At 51.5% G+C, this 21,734-nt stretch overlaps 1 protein-coding gene across 1 annotated transcript; it reads left to right on the top strand.

The window, feature by feature from the left end:
* Positions 1–3,787: 3,787 nt before the first annotated feature.
* STC2 (stanniocalcin 2) lies at positions 3,788–17,047 on the top strand. Its single transcript, XM_084764398.1, has 4 exons — positions 3,788–5,183; positions 7,038–7,180; positions 9,414–9,625; positions 14,471–17,047. Exons 1-4 carry the CDS (start codon positions 5,033–5,035, stop codon positions 14,856–14,858), a joined length of 894 nt encoding a protein of 297 aa, XP_084620524.1. The 5' UTR covers positions 3,788–5,032; the 3' UTR covers positions 14,859–17,047.
* The last annotated feature ends 4,687 nt before the right edge of the window (positions 17,048–21,734 follow it).

The raw sequence follows: 21,734 nt of genomic DNA, 5'->3' as shown, positions 1-21,734 counted from the left end.
GAACCCTTGATGAAAGCCATCTTCCTGTCTCAGCCACTCAGCTAGCTGAGAATAAGGGCATCATACCCAGCTTTAGATAGATGATAGATGATAGATAAATAGATAGATAGATAGATAGATAGATAGATAGATAGACAGACAGACATGTTGGTTTCCAAGCCAGACCCAAAAGCCTTCTCCACTCAGATGTTGAAGAGCTGAGCTTTTACAGGGTTTCTCTGTGTAGACTTGGCTGTCTGGTACTCACTTTGTACATCAGGCTGGCCTCAAACTCATAGAGATCTGCCTGCCTCTGACTCCCTAAGTGCTGGGAATACAGGTGTGCGCCACCATGCCCAGCCGGGAAACATTTTGAAGATGAATTAATAAATAAAACCAAATGTGAAAGACTTCGTCTCCTTTTATCCTGAAGTCTGACCAACAGAGCAACCAACGAAAGGGGGGATCGAGATGTTTTAGGGGAAACTTCTGCTTAAGAGAATTTGGGGAGCCTGTGGCAGCAATTTGACATACTTTGTCCAGTTTTACCTCTAGCCCTCTTTTTTCCATTTTTCTTCCTACAAGTATGAAACAAACAAGGCACACAGTAGAAGGCAGTAAAAGGTGGAGGAAAGATGAAAAATAAAAATGTTTGAAAGAGGTGCCCTTCCTTGTGGGTGTGGAGTTAACTCATAGCCTATAGCCCTGTGAGAACTGGTTGTAAAAAATATGAAGAAATTGAGGAGACAGTGGGACAGCCAGGGCTAGCAACCAGATGGAAGAAATGAGTCCACCAGTCGCTCGGACAATACCCCTTCTGGCCATAAGGTGGTGCCATAAGCCCAGCCAGTCTGCCCCAATAGGCTGTGGCATGCAGTGGGTGGAGCTCCCCAATGTAAGCCACGTCCCACTCAGGCTCTGGAGCCTTTAAGGAAGCCTGGAGGACAATCATGTGTCAATTTCTCAGTGTCCCAGCGGGCTAGAATGATCCCACCTCTTCACCCCGGAGCAAGGATACCTTTTGTCGTGCTGGATGCTACAACCCACATGAAGAGCTCAAGTTATTCCTTTCCACTGGCTGCATCTTGTTCCAAAATGTCAGCACCCATCCCGGAGCTTTCTCTGGATCCTAAAGAGAATCCAATGAAAGAGCATCCTTCGTTATATCCTTAGATACCCATTGAGACAATAGATCTTCCATGGTAAACAGATTTGGCACCATGGCTCAACCTTGTCACATGGCTAGCCATCTAGCCAGCCTGGTCGGCCTCTTTAGCACCAAACTGGACAACCTCACTCCCGACACAAAACCCAGTGGCCCTATCCTTGTGTTTTGCTTCCATGGAAACATCCTTTTCCTTCCCTCCTCTTGGCAACACTCTCCCTGAGCTTTCATTTCTTTCTTTCTCTTTATTTAATGGTGTTGTTTTTCGAGACAGTGTTTCTCTGTGTAACCTTGGCTGGCCTGGACTCACTTCATAGACCAGGCTGGCCTCAAAGTCACGGCGCTCCGCCTGCCTCTGCCTCTGCCTCCCGAGTGCTGGGATTAAAGGTTGTGCGCCACCATGGCCAGCCCTTAATGTTTAATTTTATCTTATATGCATGAGTATTTTACCTGCATGCATGTCTGTATGTCACTTGCATTCAGCACCCACTGAAATCAGAAGAGGCCATTGGGTTCCTGGAACTGGAGTTAGAGACGGCTGTGAGCTGCCATGCAGATGCTGGGAATTGAACCTGAGAGACACCTGGAAGAGTCGCCAGGGCGCCTAACCTCTGAGCCATCTCTCCAGCCTCCAATCCTCTTGGAGCTTTCAACCCAGCACTTCTCTCTCCAAAACCTTTGCTCTTGGACTTGACTGAAGGTAACTGATAAAGAGAAAGCAGGGGTCTCATACCACTGGTCTGGATGTCCCACACAGCCCAGATCTGCCTCAGCAGTTCTATGTCTCGCTGGGCCTGTCTGCAGACACTGGAAGCCCCGGCAGCACGGGCTGGCCCATCCTTGCTCCTCTAAGAAGTCTTTGTCTCCATTTAGGGTGGACGTTAGGGTTAGAGAGACACCAGATTTTCAAACGTGGTATGTGGTGGAGTGCCTGTGCTCAGTTCATGCCAGCTTTATGAGTGTCATCTACGGTACACCAGCTCACCCCTCTTGTCTGCCAAACTAAGCCCCAGGGGCTGAGCAAAAGGATTCTACTGAGAAAAGATGGTAGGGAACAGTGGGGCACATCTTTAATCCCAGCAGGCAGATCACTGTGAGTTTGAGGCCAGCCTGGTGTACAAAGGGGGTCCAGGACAGACAAGGCTACACAGGGAAACCCTGTCTCAAGAGAAGAAACTTCAAAAAGAGGTGCTGCTTCGTGTGCTAACTGCATCATGCGTCTAGCTACTGTGCGTTCTTTCCAAAGCAGTGGTTGGCTCGGATAGGGAACCATGAGATTCCTTTGAAAGTTGGAGTAAAAGCCTCAAGATGTTTTGGTTTTGTTGTTGTGTTTGTTTGTTTCTTTCTTTCTTTGTTAACCCTCTGAGGGCAGGCCCAGGACCTCATTACAATGGAGAAAGGCAGAGTGGTTTCCCTCTGCCTCCCTGAATATCCAGATTTCGCTGGTAACACTTCTGTTCATGAAAGAGGCCACAAGAGAGGTGTACCTAGCTCTAAAGTTAAGTAAGGCTGAGAGCCCCTTGACTCTCCCAGGAACATTTCAGCCTTAAAGGGTAGGGGCAGACCAAAACAATTTTGTTTTGTTTTTAAAGGGTGTGCAGGAGAGTTTGTTTTTTGTTTAGTTTCCCTTAAACTATGAAAGAAGCTAAACTGAGTGTTTAAACAAGCAAGGATAGCAATCATTGTACCCAATGCCCACCATCTTCCTCAAAAGAGAAATGAGGAGGTCGCTGCTGTTAGATCCAGGGGCAGTTTCTTCCCACCATCAGAGACTAAGGCTTTTTCAAAGTGACCGTTTCCTGCGGCCCAAGAGCTGGACAGGTACTATAGACAGAAGCTCCAAGAAGTCCAGCCCCTGAAAAGCCCAGTCCGAAGGCACCTTCCCACCTCCTCCCCTCCTTCCTCCAGTGCGAAGCAGCCGTCACCCTGACACCCAGCTTCTGCGTTTCCCTCGCTGGAGGGCAGCTGGCAGCCAGGGAAGCTGAGCAGCCTGCCTCAGAAAGACAACCTGTGTGCGTCCATCTCCGAACCCCACCCCCAAGCGTGTCACACGTAGGCGCAGAGGAGGCAGAGAGTGCGCCTCGCTGCGGAGGCCCAGGGTTGCAGTCGCCCGCAGGCGATGGGTGATGAAACCTCCCAGGAGCATTACTGCAGAGTGCGCGGGCGAGCAGGGAGTCGGGCTAGGGCAGGGGTTGAGAGCTGGTACCCAGGCTCACCTGCTCTCCAAGACTAGGTTGGAGAATGCGGGGGAGGGGCAAGGAGTGTCAAAGACCGGATGGGGGCCAGGTGGCGCTAGGTGGCAACGCACGCCTCTCCACACTCCCCCAACCAAGGTAGCCCCCCAAACTCTGCCCTCGGGTTAAGGAGGCCAAGAGCAGCAGTTCCTGTCCCGGGCCCGGCAAGAGGGAGACGTGAGCGTGCACACGTACACAAACAGCAGGAGGGGAGAGGCGCTCTCCGCGGCGCCCAACTTTCTCCCTGCTCCCTCCAGCAGCGGAGATTGCAGCTGAAGGCGATCTGACTCCCAGGTTGTTTAATGAGGGGGCGCCAAGAGAGGGAGAATAGATAGAATGCCCCGGATTTTTTTGTAGGTTTTCTGTTTTGGTTTGTTTCTTTGCTTTTATTTTTACACCACGGGGCTGCGGAGTACAGAGAACCCGTAGCTGGGTGGAGCGGCGTTTGAGAAAAATTGAAGAGTGTGTTTGAAGACGCCTAAAGTTGCCTGTCAAGCTCCGGCCTCTGGAGCACGCGATGCTCCCAGGCCGCCTGACCCAAGGCTGCCTGGGCCTCCTAGCCACCCGCCAGGAAATGATGCAAGTCTAGATTGTCACCTGGATCCCTGAAGCCCAGACAGGAATCCGTCTGGATTGGGGGAGGGGCAAGACGAGACGCCCCAGGTGTTGCTGGACCTACTAAATCTGAGTAGAAAGAAAGTGGGGTAGGTAGTTGCTCGGGCCAAGTGTTTCAGGGCTTCGGCGTCTGTCTTCAAACGCCTGTTTTTGTTTTTAATGCCAAGTGTCACAACGCTTAGGAATTTCCATCAGAGCTCAATTTGCTCGCACCATCTCTGTGCCCAGGTATCTGTTCCAATCTGTTCAGTCCTCGGGCCTGAGAATGTCACTGTGTTCCAAATAGGAAACTTTCCCAGCCGGATGCGAACCCTGGGGACACTGCTCCTGTGAAGGCAGACCACTCCCGCCCCAACCCCCTTTTTTTTAGTTTTTAGTTACAACTAGAGCGGGCATCTGCTTTGGATACTTTTTTTCTCTCAGTCCATTCGGCCATTGCCCCAAAGTACCCGCACACGCGCACGCGTCCCGAGCCGCGCTCACACACACACACACACACACACACACACGCACGCACGCACGCACGCACGCAAACGAGTGGCCGCCCACACACACACACACACACACACACACACACACACACACATACACACACACACACGCAAACGAGTGGCCGACTCCAGGTTTGCAACTTTGTGGGGCACTCGCTGCCGCGCTCCGCTTCCTCAAGTAGTAGTTGGCGCAGGCCCCGCCTCCTGGCTGTGTTGTCAAACGGGCCGGGGTCTCCGATTGGTCCAGCCTCCGGGACAACACCTGCTCGACTCCTTCATTCAAGTGACACCGGAGCTTCCAGGGATATTTGAGGCACCGTCTCAGCCATCGCCAGACACTCGCGGCGCTGCTAACGGCCTGGTCACATGCTCTCCAGAGAGCTACGGGAGGGCGCTGGGTAACCTCTATCCGCGCCGCTGCGAGGAGGAGGGAAGGGGCCAGCGAGGAGGAAGAGTGGGAGGAGGGGGAAAGCGGCGGAGGAGGAAGAGGAGGAGGAGGGGCGCACAAAGAATCCAGGTCTCCCGGCGGGAGGGTGATACCCAGAACCATGTGTGCGGAACGGCTGGGCCAGTTCGTGACCCTGGCTTTGGTGTTTGCCACCTTGGACCCGGCGCGGGGGACTGACGCCACGAACCCACCGGAAGGTCCCCAAGACAGGGGCTCCCAGCAGAAAGGCCGCCTGTCCCTGCAGAACACAGGTAAACGCGTGCGCCTGCTGCCGGGGGGAGAGAATACGATGCATGCCCGCAGCGCGCCGGGTGCGTTTAGTCCCAACCGGGCGACCCGAGCTTACCCCGGGCCACGCAAACTCTTGGTAGCTCGGGACGTGCAGAAGGAAGAGTGAGGCGAAGCTGGGTCTGGGCCGGGCTCCGAGAGCCGGGAATCCGCACGTGCTAGCAGGGTGATGAAATGGCTAGGGCAGGACTTGTTGCTATCTTCCCCCGGGGCTGAGGGGAAACCAGGCAGCGCTTGATGCTGCCAGCTCCAGCTAGAGTCCCGGGCCCGGAGCAAGGCGCACTCTGCCCGAGCTGGCCCGTGCGAGGCACTGAGGGTCCCCGGAACGGGGCTCGCCCTGCACCCAGAGAACTTCGCTTCCAAGCCGGCCAGCTTGGCATGGACTGTCTCCCCTTCCTCCAAAGATGCCGGACATCCCAGAACTTTGCTGGCCAGTTAAATGGCATCAAGAACTTTTCCTTTGGGGGGAGGGGTTTCGCAAAGAGTACCTCTGGTGCTGCCGCTGTCCCTTGCTCCTAGCCAGGTCACCAAAGGAAGAATTGTTGACACTATCCGAATCGTGCGCCGACCCCGCTCACCGGCAAGCTGCAGCGCAGAGCCTGGCGTGTGGCACACGGGGCTGGCCTTCTTCCCAGCCCCCGGGAGAGAAGGAAACGTGTCTGCCGCTGGGTTCCTCGCTCACGCCCCCACCCCCTCTATTCCTCCTGGGCCGTGTGAACGCGGTGGCCGTGGCGTGCGTGCGTGCGTGCGCTCCTTGCCTGAGCCGGAATGCACAAATGTGGGTCAGGGACGCCCGAGTGATCACTGCCACGCGTGGTGGAGTCAGTTCAGCCTCTCGCCCCGGCTGCCAAGGAGCTAAGTCAAGGGTCCCTAGTCCGCCCTGCCCCCTCTCGGGTATAGGTGCCCCCTCCACAAACACACGCCCCTCATCTCTCGTTGGATTTCATCTGATACAGATTCTTCGGCTCGAGCCCCGCCCTTCTTCCAAAATACACTTTCCTCATGTAATTTTGCGGTTGGTTTAAATCGTGGAACTGAGTGAGCCGAGGAAGGCATGAGACTGCACTACCGCAGCCTGACAGCGCCCAGTCTGTCCTTTCAGGCTGACGAATTAGGACATCTTGGAAGAGTAAGCAGGCTCAGTGCCTCAGGGATTCTGGGGGATTAAGTGATATCTCACACCGGATCCCTAATTAAAAGGAACCTCCGAAGGGAATGGTGGCCGGCCGGTGGCAAGGCCAACCCCCACCTGCCTCCACTCTCAGGCTGTTCTCTGGCCCAACCTCCTTGGCCTGGCATTTTTAATGCAAGTGGTTTGGAGGCTCGGCTTTAATAGGAATCTTGTTTTGATTTTTAGGTGTTGAATCATAAAGCTGAATTGAGGTTGCTTTCTGGACGCTTTCGTCTGGGGTCAGGAAGGAAATGGCCGGATCTTAACAGCAGTGGCTTCTGCAGCCTCAAATAGAGAAGGCCGTTTAATTCATGAAATGTGGTCTTGTTCTAATCTTATTTTCCCTGTAGTTGAAGCTGAAGTGTTTTCTGCTATTGAATGGGATAATCCCACAAATACCTTCATAAAGTGGAAAAGATGGGGGAGGGAGAAAAGCTCAGACTAACTTCTGTTATACTTGTTTATTTTGGCTAATTTTATAAAAATTTACAAGTGCCAATACTCCTCATACATAGTAAATAATGACATTTTATTTCCAGTCCTTAGATTCTGAAATTGACACAGCTTTTTCCTCCTTAAATTTAACCTTAGTCCTTACTAACTTTTAGCGTGGCTGAAAACTTTGCATGTAATTTTTTCATTTTAGCGGAGATCCAGCACTGTTTGGTCAACGCCGGGGATGTGGGGTGTGGCGTGTTTGAGTGTTTCGAGAACAACTCTTGTGAAATCCGGGGCTTACATGGGATTTGCATGACATTTCTGCACAACGCTGGAAAATTCGATGCCCAGGTAAAAAGAGCATATAGTACATAAAAGCATTCTGGGTTGGTGTAGCATGGTTCGAATGTTGGCTGGAAAGGTTTTGTCAACAGATTTCCTGGACTGCTATTGAAGACTGTGGTGTTTGTGGGTGTACAGCAGGGCACCAGTGTGTTGGCTTCACACGGTTGTTCTGCATCCTGGAGTTGCCATTAGGACAAGTCCTCCTGTGTCCTTATGCAGTCACTGCAGAGGCAGCGCAGGCTAGACACCGAAGTCATAGCCAGTGATACACACACTGTGTCAGGACAAGTAGCACCCAGTCCCCAGACCCCATAGAATTGGGAAGAAAGGGCTGAAGTGACAGGGACCCTGGCTATAGGTAGCAAAGGCTCTCTTAGTGTATATATATGGGTAGGCAGGCTACATGATTCACAGCCTCCAAACAGCGTGAAGCCTGTCTCCCCTCCCAGTCTGAAACATCGAAACCCTGACTGACTCTCGCTTGTCTTAACAGTCAGAGCTAACCTGCCTCAGATATCCCAAGGGAGATGCTGACTTGATGCTCAGGGCAGAAAACCATTAAGCAAGCTGATAGTCACAGAGGGCCCAAACGTGTGTTTAGATGGCACGTGGCATTGGGGTCACCTTTGTTTTGCGCCCCGTCTCTCAGCCCTGCCGAAACACCCCGCTGTTCTAGCTCACACACTTCCTCTCCTATCTCACTGGGGCGTGATGACTCCGTCCAGAGGAGGCCAGCAACTGAGGTATGATTTGTACAAGTCACCAGTCACCGTCCGCTGACACCCTCTGTGGGTCAGCCTGACAAAGCAAGGCCTGGGAAACCAGAAAGGGATGTGACAGGGCAGGCAGAGGATATGAGGTAGCAGAGGGGGAAGCAGAAACCAGGAGGAAAGACAGAGAACTTTGAACTCCTTGAGGCTCCTTAAGAAAGCGCACCCCCCACCCCCTACCCCCCACCCCCAAAGAATTGACTAGAGCTAGGACACACGCAATAGGAAATCCGGAAGAGAGGAGTGTGTCGAGGGCCTTCCCACCGGATGTCAGAGAAGAATGCCAAAGACAGATTGCCACAGCCCTCACATAAATCCATCTTCCTTGTTTTGTCAACCAATAGGAATATGTTCTCAAGCTAGAGGCCTCCCTTTCAACTCACTTCTCAGCACACAACTACATAAAAATGTGCCAAGCCCTGCCCTCCATCCCATTTGGCTCCAGCTAGAAAATCAAAGAAACAGGGGCCACAGGGAGGCCATGTGTGCCGTGAGTTTTCAACCATCAGCCACTATCTGTAGACATTTCTAAATGGGAAAGCCAAAATAAATATACTGGCTGGCTTCCCACTTCCAACCTAAACTGGTTTGCTTCCTCGACTCAGTGACTTCCAGACCTGCCTCTTAAAAAACAAAAGACAAGAAACAAACAAACAAACAAAAGAAAAACAGGGGTCACCTCTTCAGACAACTTTTTCCCATAGTAACTTGAAGGAAGATTCCTGCGTAGATACCCACCAATGCCTCCAGTCCAGGCTGTTAGGAGTTAAAGTGGGAGCTCGCCCCCATATCCTGACAGCTATCTCCTTTCTGGCCTTAGCATGGTCTGCTGGGGTTGCCAGGAAAGAGAGCTGGGGGCCACACATATGGCTGGCTGCCTCACCCCTCTGGGGCAGAGGGAGGAGGATGCTCTTCGAAGCTCCTGTCCCACTCACATGCTGCCACACACTAGATGCCGGGTGGGCCTTTTAGAAACCATAATCTTAACCGTTGAAAAGTAGAGAATGTTTCCCCTGGAAACATGAGGAAAACACACAAGACCATGAGCTGGAGATCTGGAACAGAAATGAAAGGCTCCAAGAACACTGCCTCGCATGGAAGGAGAGAGAAAGACAAGTGTGCTCTTGCCTCTAATGGCAAAGGAGTTACGGCCCAATCCCCTGGTGTTACCGAGAATTTGCTTCCGGGCAGGGCAGTCACCATCCAGCTGCCTGGAGGAGGCTGTAGATCGAGGGAAACTACAAGAGCAACTGGAGTGGGAAGAGGCAGACCCACTCTGCCAGGGGAGTCATGTCCCCCTTGGCCGTGCTTCCCATAATAGTCTCTCACCTGGAAACACATCCGAGTGGAACCTTGGGACTCTGAGATCAAAAACCCCTGTGCAAACCTGACACTGGCACATGCCATTCCTGGCTAGTGACAACATCTCCTTTGCCCCCTCCCCTCTCTTTCATGTCCTCCATCCTCAGGGCAAGTCGTTCATCAAGGATGCCCTGAGGTGCAAAGCCCACGCCCTGAGGCACAGATTTGGCTGCATCAGCAGGAAGTGCCCGGCAATAAAGGAAATGGTTTTCCAGCTGCAGAGGGAGTGCTACCTCAAGCATGACCTGTGCTCCGCGGCGCAGGAGAATGTCGGTGTGATTGTGGAGATGATCCACTTCAAGGACCTCCTGCTGCATGAGTGAGTAGCACCCCGTCCCCCAGAAGAAGAACGAAGGGGAGAAAGGGGTGCCTGGCAAGGATGGGGGGGTGGGCGGGGAGTGGTCCTGAGGGCTGGAAGTCTGTTTGAGGATGCTATCTGGGGAGGTGAACTACCTTCAGGTGGATACATTTGTGGTGTGCCCCATAAAGCCCTAGAACAATCATCAGATTTGACATCCTCACAGACAGAAACAGCCCATTATTTTTACTAAGCACAAAATATCTACAGTCAGAAGCACGCTCTACCCGCCTATAGCCAAGTCTCCAACTGGATGGTCCAAGTGACTCACGGGCATCTGTACAGACAGCTGGTGCATACTAACATATACCTGACTGCATACTAACATATACCTGACTTTAGGCGCTGAGTGAATTTTTTAAAATGTCTACCCAGTCCCTACAACAATTCTTTATATCTCCAATTTCACAGATGAGGAAACTGAGGCCTGCTGAGGCAAAAGACATAACAGTTAAGGAGAAGCAAAGCTAGGGCTGAGGTCCAGACAGTATGGCTACAACACCTACACTCTTAAATGCTCCAGTCTCATCGGCAGCTTTTTTTTTTTCAGAGCCTCCCTTTCTAGCTCTGCAGAAAACACAAAGCAAACGTCAGGAACTGTAGTCAGCTAAACATGCATGCTACACTGGACTTGGAGAGTCACGATTCAGTGAGAAAGCCAAAACATCTCGTTCCTTGAAACTCACCCCAGCTGCAGGATCCTGGGTTTTACAGAGCATTTAAAGCATGCTGATAGATGATTATTTCTAATGTGCAATGTGGTCGTCAGGCCCCAAAGACAGAGATACAGAGTAAAAAAAAAAAAAGGAGCCACCAGTTCAACAGACCAGAGCCAATCACTGCCCCCTTTATGCCCACCTTTCCGTGGTGGCTCATTGGGCCAGGTCAGCACAATTTTAGGGAATTTCACCCCTCAGATCATTGCACAGCCTTCTCTCAGTTATGTCACCATACTCCGTACCTTCACCACACTAATGCCCAGACTCTGGAGGCAGCCACTTCCTGTCTCTGCTCATTCAGTTATATGGCCTTTGGTAGCTTGCAACACCTGGGTACCGTATTAAATTATTCACGGCAAAATTCTCCAAACCGCTCTTTCCAAAACAATATTGTTTTATTTGGATCTTGAGCCATAATAATATTTTACAACATATTTTTTACTCTTTCAAATATCTACAAAGGAGCAATAGCATCGACAATAGCAATTGTCTTATTTCTCTTTGGTGGGCCAGGACCTTGGCTATGAGATATCCATGGATCACCACCACTGTCTTGCCTAACCAACTACAAGATTAGCATTCTCCATTTCATAGAGAAGTTAGTAAAGCTGCGAGCTTCAGTTTCTTACTCATGAGATTTGATGGGTACCTTGCAGCCCGGGGATTGCAGTCTTCTCTCACGATCCACAAGGGACGGTGCAAGGACATCCCCTACAGATCAATACCCATGAATGAGAAAGTCTCAGGTATATTGATGGAGTATTTGCACATGACTTAGGGCCTCCCCACCTACTCTGGATGAGTTCTAGTACCTGGAGACAAGGCAACTGCAGTTTGAGGCTGCTTCAGGTCGGAGGCGGGCTGCTTATAAACACGGATCTGTGGTTGGCTAGTCGAATCCACAAGCACAGAGCTGACTGTGTATCTCTGAAACAGCATAGGCCAGCTCCTCCCTGGCCTGTTCTTGCTAGACCTGCAAGGCTTCATGATGTACAACCAGGGTTCTTCCTTTTCTTAATTAATTACTCCTTCATCGTGACCTGAGGGTACTGTGGGTCACTCAAAAGAGCCACATGTTTACGGCTGAGGAACCCCTGAAGGCTATCTCGGTGACATGTTTAAGATGGCTTCTTGGCCTTGAGAGTGGGAGGTTGGGAGCCTGTTGTATGCCTATGATATAGTCCTGGAGCGTGTGAAGTGTTAGTATTTTCTGAAGAAAAAAAAAAGGCCCTTGGAAAAACTCAGTATTTTTAGGTTTGGGGAACACATACCCCACCGTAGAATTTAGGAAGAGTTGCAGCACACCATGGTGTTTTAGTGTCTCTTCTATGGGAGCATGGCCTCCAGACCAGGGACTTGTTTCCAAGGATCCCCCAAACCAGTGAGAATAAGCAATGGCAGCCAACACTGGCCTGCTCTGGAGAAGCAGGTGGCTCGCCCTGAGCAGAGGCGTGGGTGTCTTAGGAACACTGCCAGGAGACCACGTGCAGGGCTCCCTTCTCCTGCTAAGCCAGCCCTGCTGGGCAGTGGGTTGTGCCAAACTCCAGCTCCCTGAAACTGTCCGCTCCCTGTCGCAACGCAGCGGTGCTGTGTCCCGGCTTCAACTTCAAACTGAAATTGCCTGAACTCTTCCAGATTTTCAACCAGCTTAACTGATTGATGAACACGTTCGGCCCCGAGATACCAAGATTTGTTGCCGTCTCAGAATCTGTGGCAACAGTCACAAACAAGAGGACGGGAGCCAGATTTGCCTTTTTCCTCCTCCAAGAGGAGGAAATCAGTCGCTGCAGAATCTCAAACCACTCCATTCCTCTACTAGGCTTATGCTAGGAGTAAGGGCAGCAGCAATGTCCCCTCTACTGCCAGCTTGCCCCGTCACTGCCATCTGTCCACCTCACTCTCTCCTTATCGTCTGTCTCCCCCTAACTGTGGCCAGTCTCCCTTGGCCTCTGCACACCCTTGTCATCAGGTGCTGGCAAGCCACCTAGGGTTTGGAGACTCAGGCACAAACCCTTCTACCCCTCCTTCAGCCTTGCTGATACTCAGCTGAGTGCTTGGTTCTGTCATCAGACAGGCTCAGCCTGCAGCCTAAGAAGGCACCATGCCAACCCAAAGTGAGGCTTAGATTAACTTACTTGGACACACACACACACACACACACACACACACACACACACACACACACCCTCCCTGCAAGGGCTCAGCTTCCTCCCTGAGAGAGAAGACAGAGGAAGCTGAGGAGAGGGGGAACTGTTCCTGCCTCAGGAGGTCCGTGTCTGTCTTACTGGGCCAGGGTTCAATGGCAGATACACACAGTAGAGAAGTCCCCAGAGATAGCTGGATTCCCAGGAGAGTTTCTTTTAAGGATAGAAGCTTAGATGGAAGAGTCGGTTCAAGAGCCCTGATAAAGCCAGCAAGTGGCCGAACATCTTTCTCCCACTTTCAGATGGACTCGGTAGACTTGAGCTTCATAAGATGATGTTTGTTTCCAAAAGGTGAAAGGGTATGGGCAGCTCTCAGCATCCCTTTCTATGTGCTCAAGGAGACCGTGTTAGACTGCCCCTCCCACTTGCAGAGGCCTATTTGAGAGCACCTCAGGACCTTGCCCACCAGCCATGCACAGATGCCAAAAGAATGAAGAAGGCCTCAAAACTCAGTTCCAGAACATTCCTTCCTGCTGTCCCCAAGCCAGGCCTTCCTTGCCCGGGCACTCCCAAAAGGGACTTTCCTTCTCCCTCTTCCCATTTGAGGAAGAACCAGCAGAAGCAGCAGTGACTATGGGACGCATCTTAGAACATATGCTGCTTTTTCTGCAGAGCAACAGTTGCCAACTTGCAGGGGAAAGACTACGAGGAACTGGGGTAGCCATCCAAGAGTCAGGTCAAGTCTCTGGGAGGAGAGAGCCTTTGCTCCTTTTAAGGAGCTGCACATCCCACAGTGATTTCCCTACAGAGGGTTGCAGGGTCGAGGTTGGGAGTGGGGGGTTGTACGTCAGGGGCAGATATGTCCAGGGCTTTTACTTGCTACAGACTGCCTAAATCTAGTTAGCCGCACAGTCACATGACGCATCCCACATCCTTCTTGGAATCTTAAGAGGCCCGTGAGAGTTAAGAAGGGCTCAGTGAATAGGCCCTGAGAACTCACTGGTGGACATTTGCTCTACCAGGTAGGCCCATAAATAATACGAAGAATGGGCACACCTCCTCGGTACCTTGAGGTGAAGTCCTCCGTCAGTTTGACTAAAGAACAACTCGGGGTACAGGTGGGGAGCAAAGCTCTGAGCCCAGAACAGACCGTGTTTGTTTCCCAGACAGCTGTCTTGCTCTGGACATGGGCTGACTGTGAGGTCTCTGGAAAGCAATCCCAACTCCCTGCTACCTGCAGAGGGAGGTGACACCACAGAGAAGAGGTCCTCCACGGCACATCTCAGTCCATTCCTGACTCCCCCAGACAGAGACACACCCAGCAGCTTTCCGAAAAGCCCTCCTTTTGAAAGCCTAAACGAGGGACACACGGATACCCCCAGGAGAGCCTCGGAGACGCCACCTACATAGGGCAAGGATGGATGCTCCTGCAAGCTGCTCAGGAACTCCTTCTTAGTCCAACACTTGCTGGATTCTTCACTGAAGGCACAGATGCTCGCACGCACGCGCGCGCGCGCACACACACACACACACACACACACACACACACACCAATTTGATGTTGAAGGCCCTTTAACGTTTGCCACTAAGTCAAAACTCACCAGTTACTGCAGCCTGGATGTGCCCAGGGCGCCGCTGCTCTCCTGTTTACACACCTGCCTCACCTGAAATGCCGACCTTAGTGCCCTAGCCCTTAGCTTTCCTTCTGTGTAGCCACGCACAGCCAGTGGCCCCTTTTCCTGCGGCTCTACACCTATTTGAGGAGCAAGAACCTCCCTTAATACTCTCCATCTCCGTTGCCTGCCATGGAACCTAGTCCACAAAGATCACCCGCTGAACCCAAGTTCTTCTTGGTGTCGTCACAAGCCTCCCCCACCCGCCGCCCGGGGCTCCCTTTGGACCTGTTCCATTCTTACTCTTTCTCCCTCTGTTCCCATGTCTAGGCCCTATGTGGACCTTGTGAATCTGCTGTTAACCTGCGGGGAAGAGGTGAAGGAGGCGGTCACCCGCAGCGTCCAGTCTCAGTGTGAACAGAACTGGGGAGGCCTGTGCTCCATCCTGAGCTTCTGCACATCCAACATACAGAGACCGCCCACCACAGCCCCTGAGCGCCAGCCCCTGGGAGACAGGGCCCAACTCTCCAGGCCTCACCACGGGAACACAGGCTACCATCTAACAGAAGGCAGCAGAGGCGCCAAGGGTGAGCGAGGGAGCAAAAGCCACCCGAATGCGCATGCCCGAGGCGGAGCAGGTGGCCAGAGCGCCCAGGGACCCTCGGGAAGCAGCGAGTGGGAAGACGAACAGTCTGAGTATTCCGACATCCGGAGGTGAAATGAAAACCCAGCCGCGATAGCTTTCCTCCGGGCCGTCCATTTTCTTATCTATGGACATTCCAAAACATTTACATTAAAAGAGGGGGGAATGTCACACGCAGGATGTGTGCGAATTGTGGACTTCGTGCAGGTGTCTGAACAGGTGAGGTAGAGATTCCAGGGCAGCAAAGTCTCAGGTGCCCAGTGGATTGGCATCTACAGAAGCTTATTGGAGGGAGTGTTGCCCTGAGCCGGCCTTGTAACTTTGTCCGGTTCAGTCTGTGGAGCTAGTGGGTTGGCTAAGGTGAGCTGTGTTGGGGGGAGGTCAGACGGGAGGGAAGGGGCCACACATGCGTGCCAGGCCCTCCTCCACAGTTTCCACTGCTGTCTGCAGGGAGCAGGGCAGCTGGGTTCCGGGGGCAAGAGTGAGTGGGAAGTGTAGCCAAAAAGACAAGAGGGGAAACCAGACAGGATGAAGGAGCTTAGCCATGCTCAGTGCCAAACTGAAGTTGAGTGCCGTGTGTGGGACTTGTATTGCAAGACTGCTGGAAAGGACACCACGTAGTACATTTACTGGGTGTCATTTCTGAGCCATTGTTCTGTCTAAGGGACACTGAAGGAGTGGCCCCTGTCTGTTTACTTTGACCACTGTTTCAGATCTCAATTTTACCTTTTTTTAAAAAAATCTATTGACATCTTCATGTCTGTCATCAAAATAAATGGCCTTTCAACCCAAACAACTGGGTCCCAAAACCAGCTCAGAGGAGGAAGAAAACTGACCCCAGCCCATCTCTGGAGGGTAAATTTTTGTGAGTTCTATTTTAAAAAACAAAACAAAACTCAAACAGCACTGTGCCTACATGGGCTTCTAGCCCCGGAACAGACTGACAGCTACAGGGGGAAGAAAGCACACACCAGGAGTCCTTCCCTTCGCTAAGTTTTCCCTGGAGTTTTGGTATCTCAACGTGACCTCAGCCAAGGTCCGTGAGCCTGTACATTGAATCCGTGTGGCCAAGTTGATGCCACGCGATGTCAGAGAGAGAGAGAGAGAAGAGAAAAAGACATCAAGACCGCTAAGTAAATCGCCTTTTGGGAATGTCACCCTCTGCTTACTTGGGCGAATAGCTTAATCTCTAAGAGACAGGGCTTTCCACAGCCAAAGTGGAAATTTAGCAACAAGGAGAGAAACGGGTGGACAAAAGAAAGGCCAAAGGGGAGCGAAGCGACGGCAGCTGCCCGGCACTAGCATCTCCCCTCTGTAGCTGTCACGGTCGTCCCTCTAGCAGCCGGAGCACACGGAGCCAGTGCTGCAGGACTGGATGGTATCCTGGGCCAGGTCTCTTAGAGCAAGGCTCAGCCAACTTCTTCTATGAAGAGCCAAATAGTAATTAGAGAGTTTCAGTTCGGCAGGCCACATGGCTTCTGCTGCCACCAGGCAGCTCTGCCATCACAGCACAAAAGCACCCTCCGCCACACAAATGGGAGGGCTTGGCTTCTCTCCCGCTAAGATTGTCTTCAACGGGCACCCAGCTGGGCTTGGCTCACAGACCATACACAGCCTACTCCCTGTTTTAGGGAGCAGGGTGAAAGGCATGCATTCTGCCTTACCCAACCACTCTAGTTCTCCCTGGAAAGCCCCTGAGGCCAGAGGCAGCCACATTTCTTTGAGCACATCCTCCAACTCAGCTGGTGTCTCTATGTGCAGAAGCCAACCTCAGTCGCTCATAGGCTATGCTTTAAAAAACAAAAAAACAAAAAAAAAATTTTTTTTTAAAAATCATTTGGGGAGGGGTGGGCCGGTGAAGTGCTGGGAAACCCCCAGAAAAGTGGGGGGCTGCCGAGAGCAAAGGAGTTCTGCCCGGAAGGAAGGAGGCCCAGCATGCCAGGCTCTGCCACCGGAAGTCAATGTCGACTGTGGCACTCTCATGCCATGCGTCTGTGTGGCACCTTGACTGTTTCTGCTTACATCGCTCACAGACATTCGCCTTCACTCCTGGCTCAGCTGCTCATTTGTCCCCAGTGTCTGGACTGGGTTTGTCAGTGTCCTGTGTTCACTTACTGATGTTCCCTTTGTTGTTTCTACTGTAAATATTTGTTGTTTGTATTTATTATCTCAGTGTCCCCCACCCCCACCCCACCCCCCAAAGGCATAAAATCACTTCCTATTTTCATTTGAATCCACTGACTGATCTCTGCTGTGTATTTTCTGTCCCTCGGTCACGCCTTCACCCTCAAAAAAAAAAATTTTTTTTAAAATCATTTCATGGTTCCTTCTGTGCTTAGAAACATAGAATTTATTTATCTCTCAGGTCCTTTGGCTCAAGACTGTCCAGTGCCTGGTGGGGGCCTTTGCACAGCCTCAAATGTAAGCAAGGCAGCTGCTGAAAACAGCCCCTGCTTAGGTCTCAAGCTTCACACACTTTGACTCGGTAGCTTTCCTGTGAGGAAGGATATGGGTGTCCAAATAAAGATGCAGTGTTTATTTTGAGCTTCAGATCTTAACACGATGATCTGAACACCTCTCCTTTGTATCAATAAATAGCCCTGTTATTCTAAAACGAGAGGGCCAAAGACAGAACGCTGACAACTCAAACCCCAATAGATAGGCGACACTAGCCTAGTCGTCCTTACACACACACACACACACACACACACATACACACACACTGAAACTCTGAAGCTGGCCAGTGGTGTCACTGAAACAGCATGGGGACACTGTTCCTGGCACCCACTTCCTAAGGAAGCACTGTACTGTGTGGGCCTACTAAGTCAGAGAGAGAGACGATGGGCCCTGGACACTGTCACACTGCGTGGTTTTCCTTTGAGCATTAATAAAGGTTTTAAATAAATGGCCCTGCACTTGAGCGGTGTTGCTTCTGGGCAGCTTTGATGTGAGGTGTGAAGGGAGATAACCAAACAAGAGGGATGTTGACATTGCGTTGTTGTGTATACTCCTTACTTGGTGGGGGGGGGGGGGGAAGCCAGGTGAAGAAGCCCCACCCCACCCCCTCTCAGGACTTCCTCATCCCAGGGACTCTGGCCAAGGCCCCACGGGAGCCACCAAAACAAAGAGGAAGAGAAATTCTCTGCCACTGACCTGGAAATTCCACCCACAGCCCAACCAGCTCTCAAAGCTTGCTCACTGCACTGTTGCCTTCCAGTGCCGCACCTTCCTTCAGCCCTGCCATCAGCCTACTCACTCAGGGCCTCAGGATCCGCTGGGTGGCTCGCCAGCTCCTTCCCAGCTCTTGGCTACCACTGCCAAGCAAAGCTTGAGCTGTTCTTCACTTGCAGCTTGCATGGCCACAGTGCCCACGCTGCATGCCAGGCATCCTGGTGGACATCAAGCAAGCGTTATCCCATCCTGAGTCCCACAGTCTCGACAACTGCCCCCCATTTGACAGGCAAAGAAGGCCAGGCGGGCCTGGGAATCATCTCAAGGAGTAAAAGGCTCTTGCTGTCAAGCCCTGGTGTCCTGAGTTCATTCCTTCAGGACCTTCCTAGTGGAAGGAGAGAAACAACTCCTAAACCTTGCCCTCTGACCTCTACATGCTCACTGTGACGTGGGGGCGGCGGGGGGGGGGGGGGGGGCAGGAGGGGGAGGGGGCAGAGGGGGAGGAAGTACTTCCTCGGGTACATATACATGTAGATAAATACAAATAAATGAGTGAATGAGTAAACAAATGGATAGATAAATAAGGGCATGAGGCCTGGGGAAAGAGGAAGTCTACACTTGTACATTCTGCTGTGGAGCAGAGAAGAAAATGGATGGATGCCCTCACCTTTGCTTCCGCAAAGCCTGAAAGGGCTGGTTGACACAGACAGACCTGAGGGAGCGGGTGCAGCCGCTGCTCCTCTTATCCGGATGTGGATGACTTTGCAAATGTTTCCCCCCTTAGGCCATTGAGGAAAGCACCTTGGGACCAGCTGACTGGTATGAACCCACGGTGAGTACTTCCTTCATCAAACTCACCCCAAGGCCAGCCCTATCTTGATCTGAGGATCAAGGTGGACTGTGCTGGCCAAGACAGTCATGGGCAGCGTGGCAGCTGCCAAGACTTGAGGGCCAGTGGTGTGCCCCTGTTTCTGCTGGTGCTTAACAGATGGCATTTCCAAACCCCGATTTACAGGTAAAGAAAGTGAGGCTCAAAGGCATCTCAGTCTCAGTGACAAGGCGACCCAGCTCCTGAAGTGACAAGCAGCTGCCCAGTGACTCCTCTGACATGTCTCTCATCCCAGGTCTGAGCACATGGGCTTAATGCACACAAGTGAATTCAGACAGGCAGCTGCCTCCCCAAACTCTCTTGTGGCTGGATTATTAGGATTGGGAAGACAGAAAGCAGAAAGGCCTCAAATATGCTGGGTCTAAACAAAGTTTCCCAAGGGATATGGAGACACACCCCAAAATCTGGAAAGAGAAATCTGAGTTTGTGCTGAAGTCAACAAAAAAAAAAAAAGAGAGAGAGAAAGAAAGAAAGAAAAGAAAAAGAAAGTCCCCTGCTGAGGAGGGGACAAGCCTTGGCCAGAGAACAGCTTTTATGTGAATTATTTTTTGTGGGTGAAGAAGAGAGGGAACCAGCTTTGGCCTGGAGTCCCATGTTGCTGCTTGCATAAGCCGTTCAGTTTTATCACTCCTCAAAATGGGGGGGAAAAGTCCTCTCCAAAGAGAAGAAAAGTCACAGGGCCAACTTGAATTCATGCCTGAAATAGATGCCAACACAGTGTACCCTGTCACTTGACAGGACCCAGACTTCACGATTCCTTTGGGTCTGCACACAGCCATCACTGAACATCATGTGCGCTCAGATGAGCTACAATGACGTAGTGGGAGTTGGGTAGGCAAGAAAAGTTCCACTGAGGAACCCTCGAGGGGTGGCGGCTTCTGAACAGGTGGTAAACAGAGTCATCAGTGGGTCCTGTTTCCCAACACATGGGGGGTCCAAAAATGGTTATGACTCTGAAACTGAATCAGGGGAAAGGCCATACAAAATAAAAAAATAAAAAGAGCTATGCTAAAGGGCACTGGGACCACCTGTTTGCCGTCCTGGTTAGCAGTGATTGCAGGAGGGGCTGAGGGTGCAGAGAGCATTGTGCCAACGGACGGAGCAGCCTCCTTCTGCCTTAGCAGTGGTTGTCCGGCAGCTGGTCTAACCGGCTCACCTTTCTGTGGGTCAGAAACTTGGAAAGAGTTCCTCCAGGTGATTATTCTTCCCCGACATTCCCTGGGTAACAAGTGACCGACCGGAGGCTCCAGTCCGAAGATTCCAGTGTCCTCTACAAGATGGCGCCTCCATGCTGCCATCCCATACCTTCCTCTGTTCCTCATCCTCCAAGACCTCTCAGAACACGGCTGCCTGTGGGTAATTTTCCTTTGTCATAGTAACTGGCTCTTCCCAAGACAAGCTAGTGGATATTACAGCATTTTCTTCAAACCCAAACTGTGGTTTGAGTTTACCCTTGGTACTATAAGTAACCATGGGACCTAAATAAAATATATTCAGAGTAAAATAGACTTCACTTTTTTCTTTTTTCTTTCTTTCTTTCTTTTTTTTTCCAGTTACTTGTATGAAAGAATGAATGATACAGTTTTCCTAAAACTGCCAAAAGTTTCAATCAAAAGAGTTTCAGTTCCAAGCTGGATACGGTGGCACATGCCTTTAATCCCAGCACTTGGGAGGCAGAGGCAGGCAGATCTCTGAGTTCGAGGCCAGCCTGGTCTACAAAGAGAGTTCCAGGACAGCCAGGGCTACACAGAGAACCCTTGTCTCAAAAAACAAAAACAAAACAAAAAGTTTCAGTTCCTAACACAATGCCACAGTGCTTTCTGGTAGTCTGGCTTTGCTAAGTTAGGATTTTTCAAATGCAACAGAAGAGATGGAGGCAGGGCCCAGTAGTGGAAAGGCATCCGATGCCAAGCCAGATGACCTGAGTTCAATGTCCAGGCCCCACAGCGTGAAGGGCGAGAACTTAACTCTCGCAAGTTGTCCTCTGACTGCCACGTGTATTTATTTATATGTGTGCGTGCACACACAACAAATAAGCAAATCGTGTAACTAATTAAGTAAATTAAATTACTAGGAAACTTAACTTTGGAATCGGGAGTCATGGGCAAGGAAGGGTACCAGTCCACCCCCTCACTCACCCTGTGCCCCCTGCACCTGCTCTGAACAGACAGTAGAAAGAGAAATACGAACTTGAGCAAGTGAGGACGGCGAGACTGCCCCTGACGAACCAAGCTGAACTTTCTGAGTCTGTTTCCTCAACTGCTCCCGTCTACCTGCTTCCCTCAGAAATAAATGGCCACAGTGATAAGAAGAGTCACAGTGCACAGGACATGCTTTTGACACCGTGGAATTCCACAGAAGGACTGACTTGGAAGGCTGAGGCCTAAAGCTCAGGAAATCCACAGGGCACACTGGCCTTGCCTTTCACTCTGTCCCCCTGTCCATTTTCTGCCCTCCCATCCCTTTTCAAAGGTGACCTACAAAGTCTCTGAGAGACAGAAGAGAGGAGCGGTGTGAACAGTGGGAACTCACTGAAACTCCTATGAAGGATTGAGGACTTACAGGGTGGGAACTGACGGAGTCCCAGGCTCACTCTAAGGCAGCAAGCAGTCCCAGAGTACTTCCCCCCATGCTGGGGGTTCACAGGCCACTAAAGAGGTTTGTGGAAGCTCAATTGGTCAGTGGGAGACCTTGCTAGGAGTGAAACCTTCCTGCCAGGCACTCCCCGAAAACCTCAAGGCAGGGTCCCCCAGCCCAGCCAGCTTGCAGGCCTTCTCTATGAGGCAGGAGAGACTGGAGGGAAGGATTTAGGGTCCAGGACCCACTCCGCCCTGGGCCAAGGTTCCTAAGAGTTTGACATTTGGAAAAGATCTGGTCTGGATGAGCCAAGG

Source organism: Acomys minous, assembly GCF_964271855.1.
Source record: "Acomys minous genome assembly, chromosome: 16".
Lineage (NCBI taxonomy): Eukaryota > Metazoa > Chordata > Mammalia > Rodentia > Muridae > Acomys > Acomys minous.
This window is presented reverse-complemented; position numbering and strand designations above follow the sequence as displayed.

What these genes read in the sequence shown, in the direction of transcription:
- STC2 (XM_084764398.1), top strand. Translation starts at nt 5,033, where the DNA reads ATGTGTGCGGAACGGCTGGGCCAGTTCGTGACCCTGGCTTTGGTGTTT. An exon ending in CCTGTCCCTGCAGAACACAG is followed by an intron (nt 5,184 to 7,037) that starts GTAAACGCGTGC and finishes TTTTCATTTTAG; the next exon opens with CGGAGATCCAGCACTGTTTG. An exon ending in AAGGACCTCCTGCTGCATGA is followed by an intron (nt 9,626 to 14,470) that starts GTGAGTAGCACC and finishes TCCCATGTCTAG; the next exon opens with GCCCTATGTGGACCTTGTGA.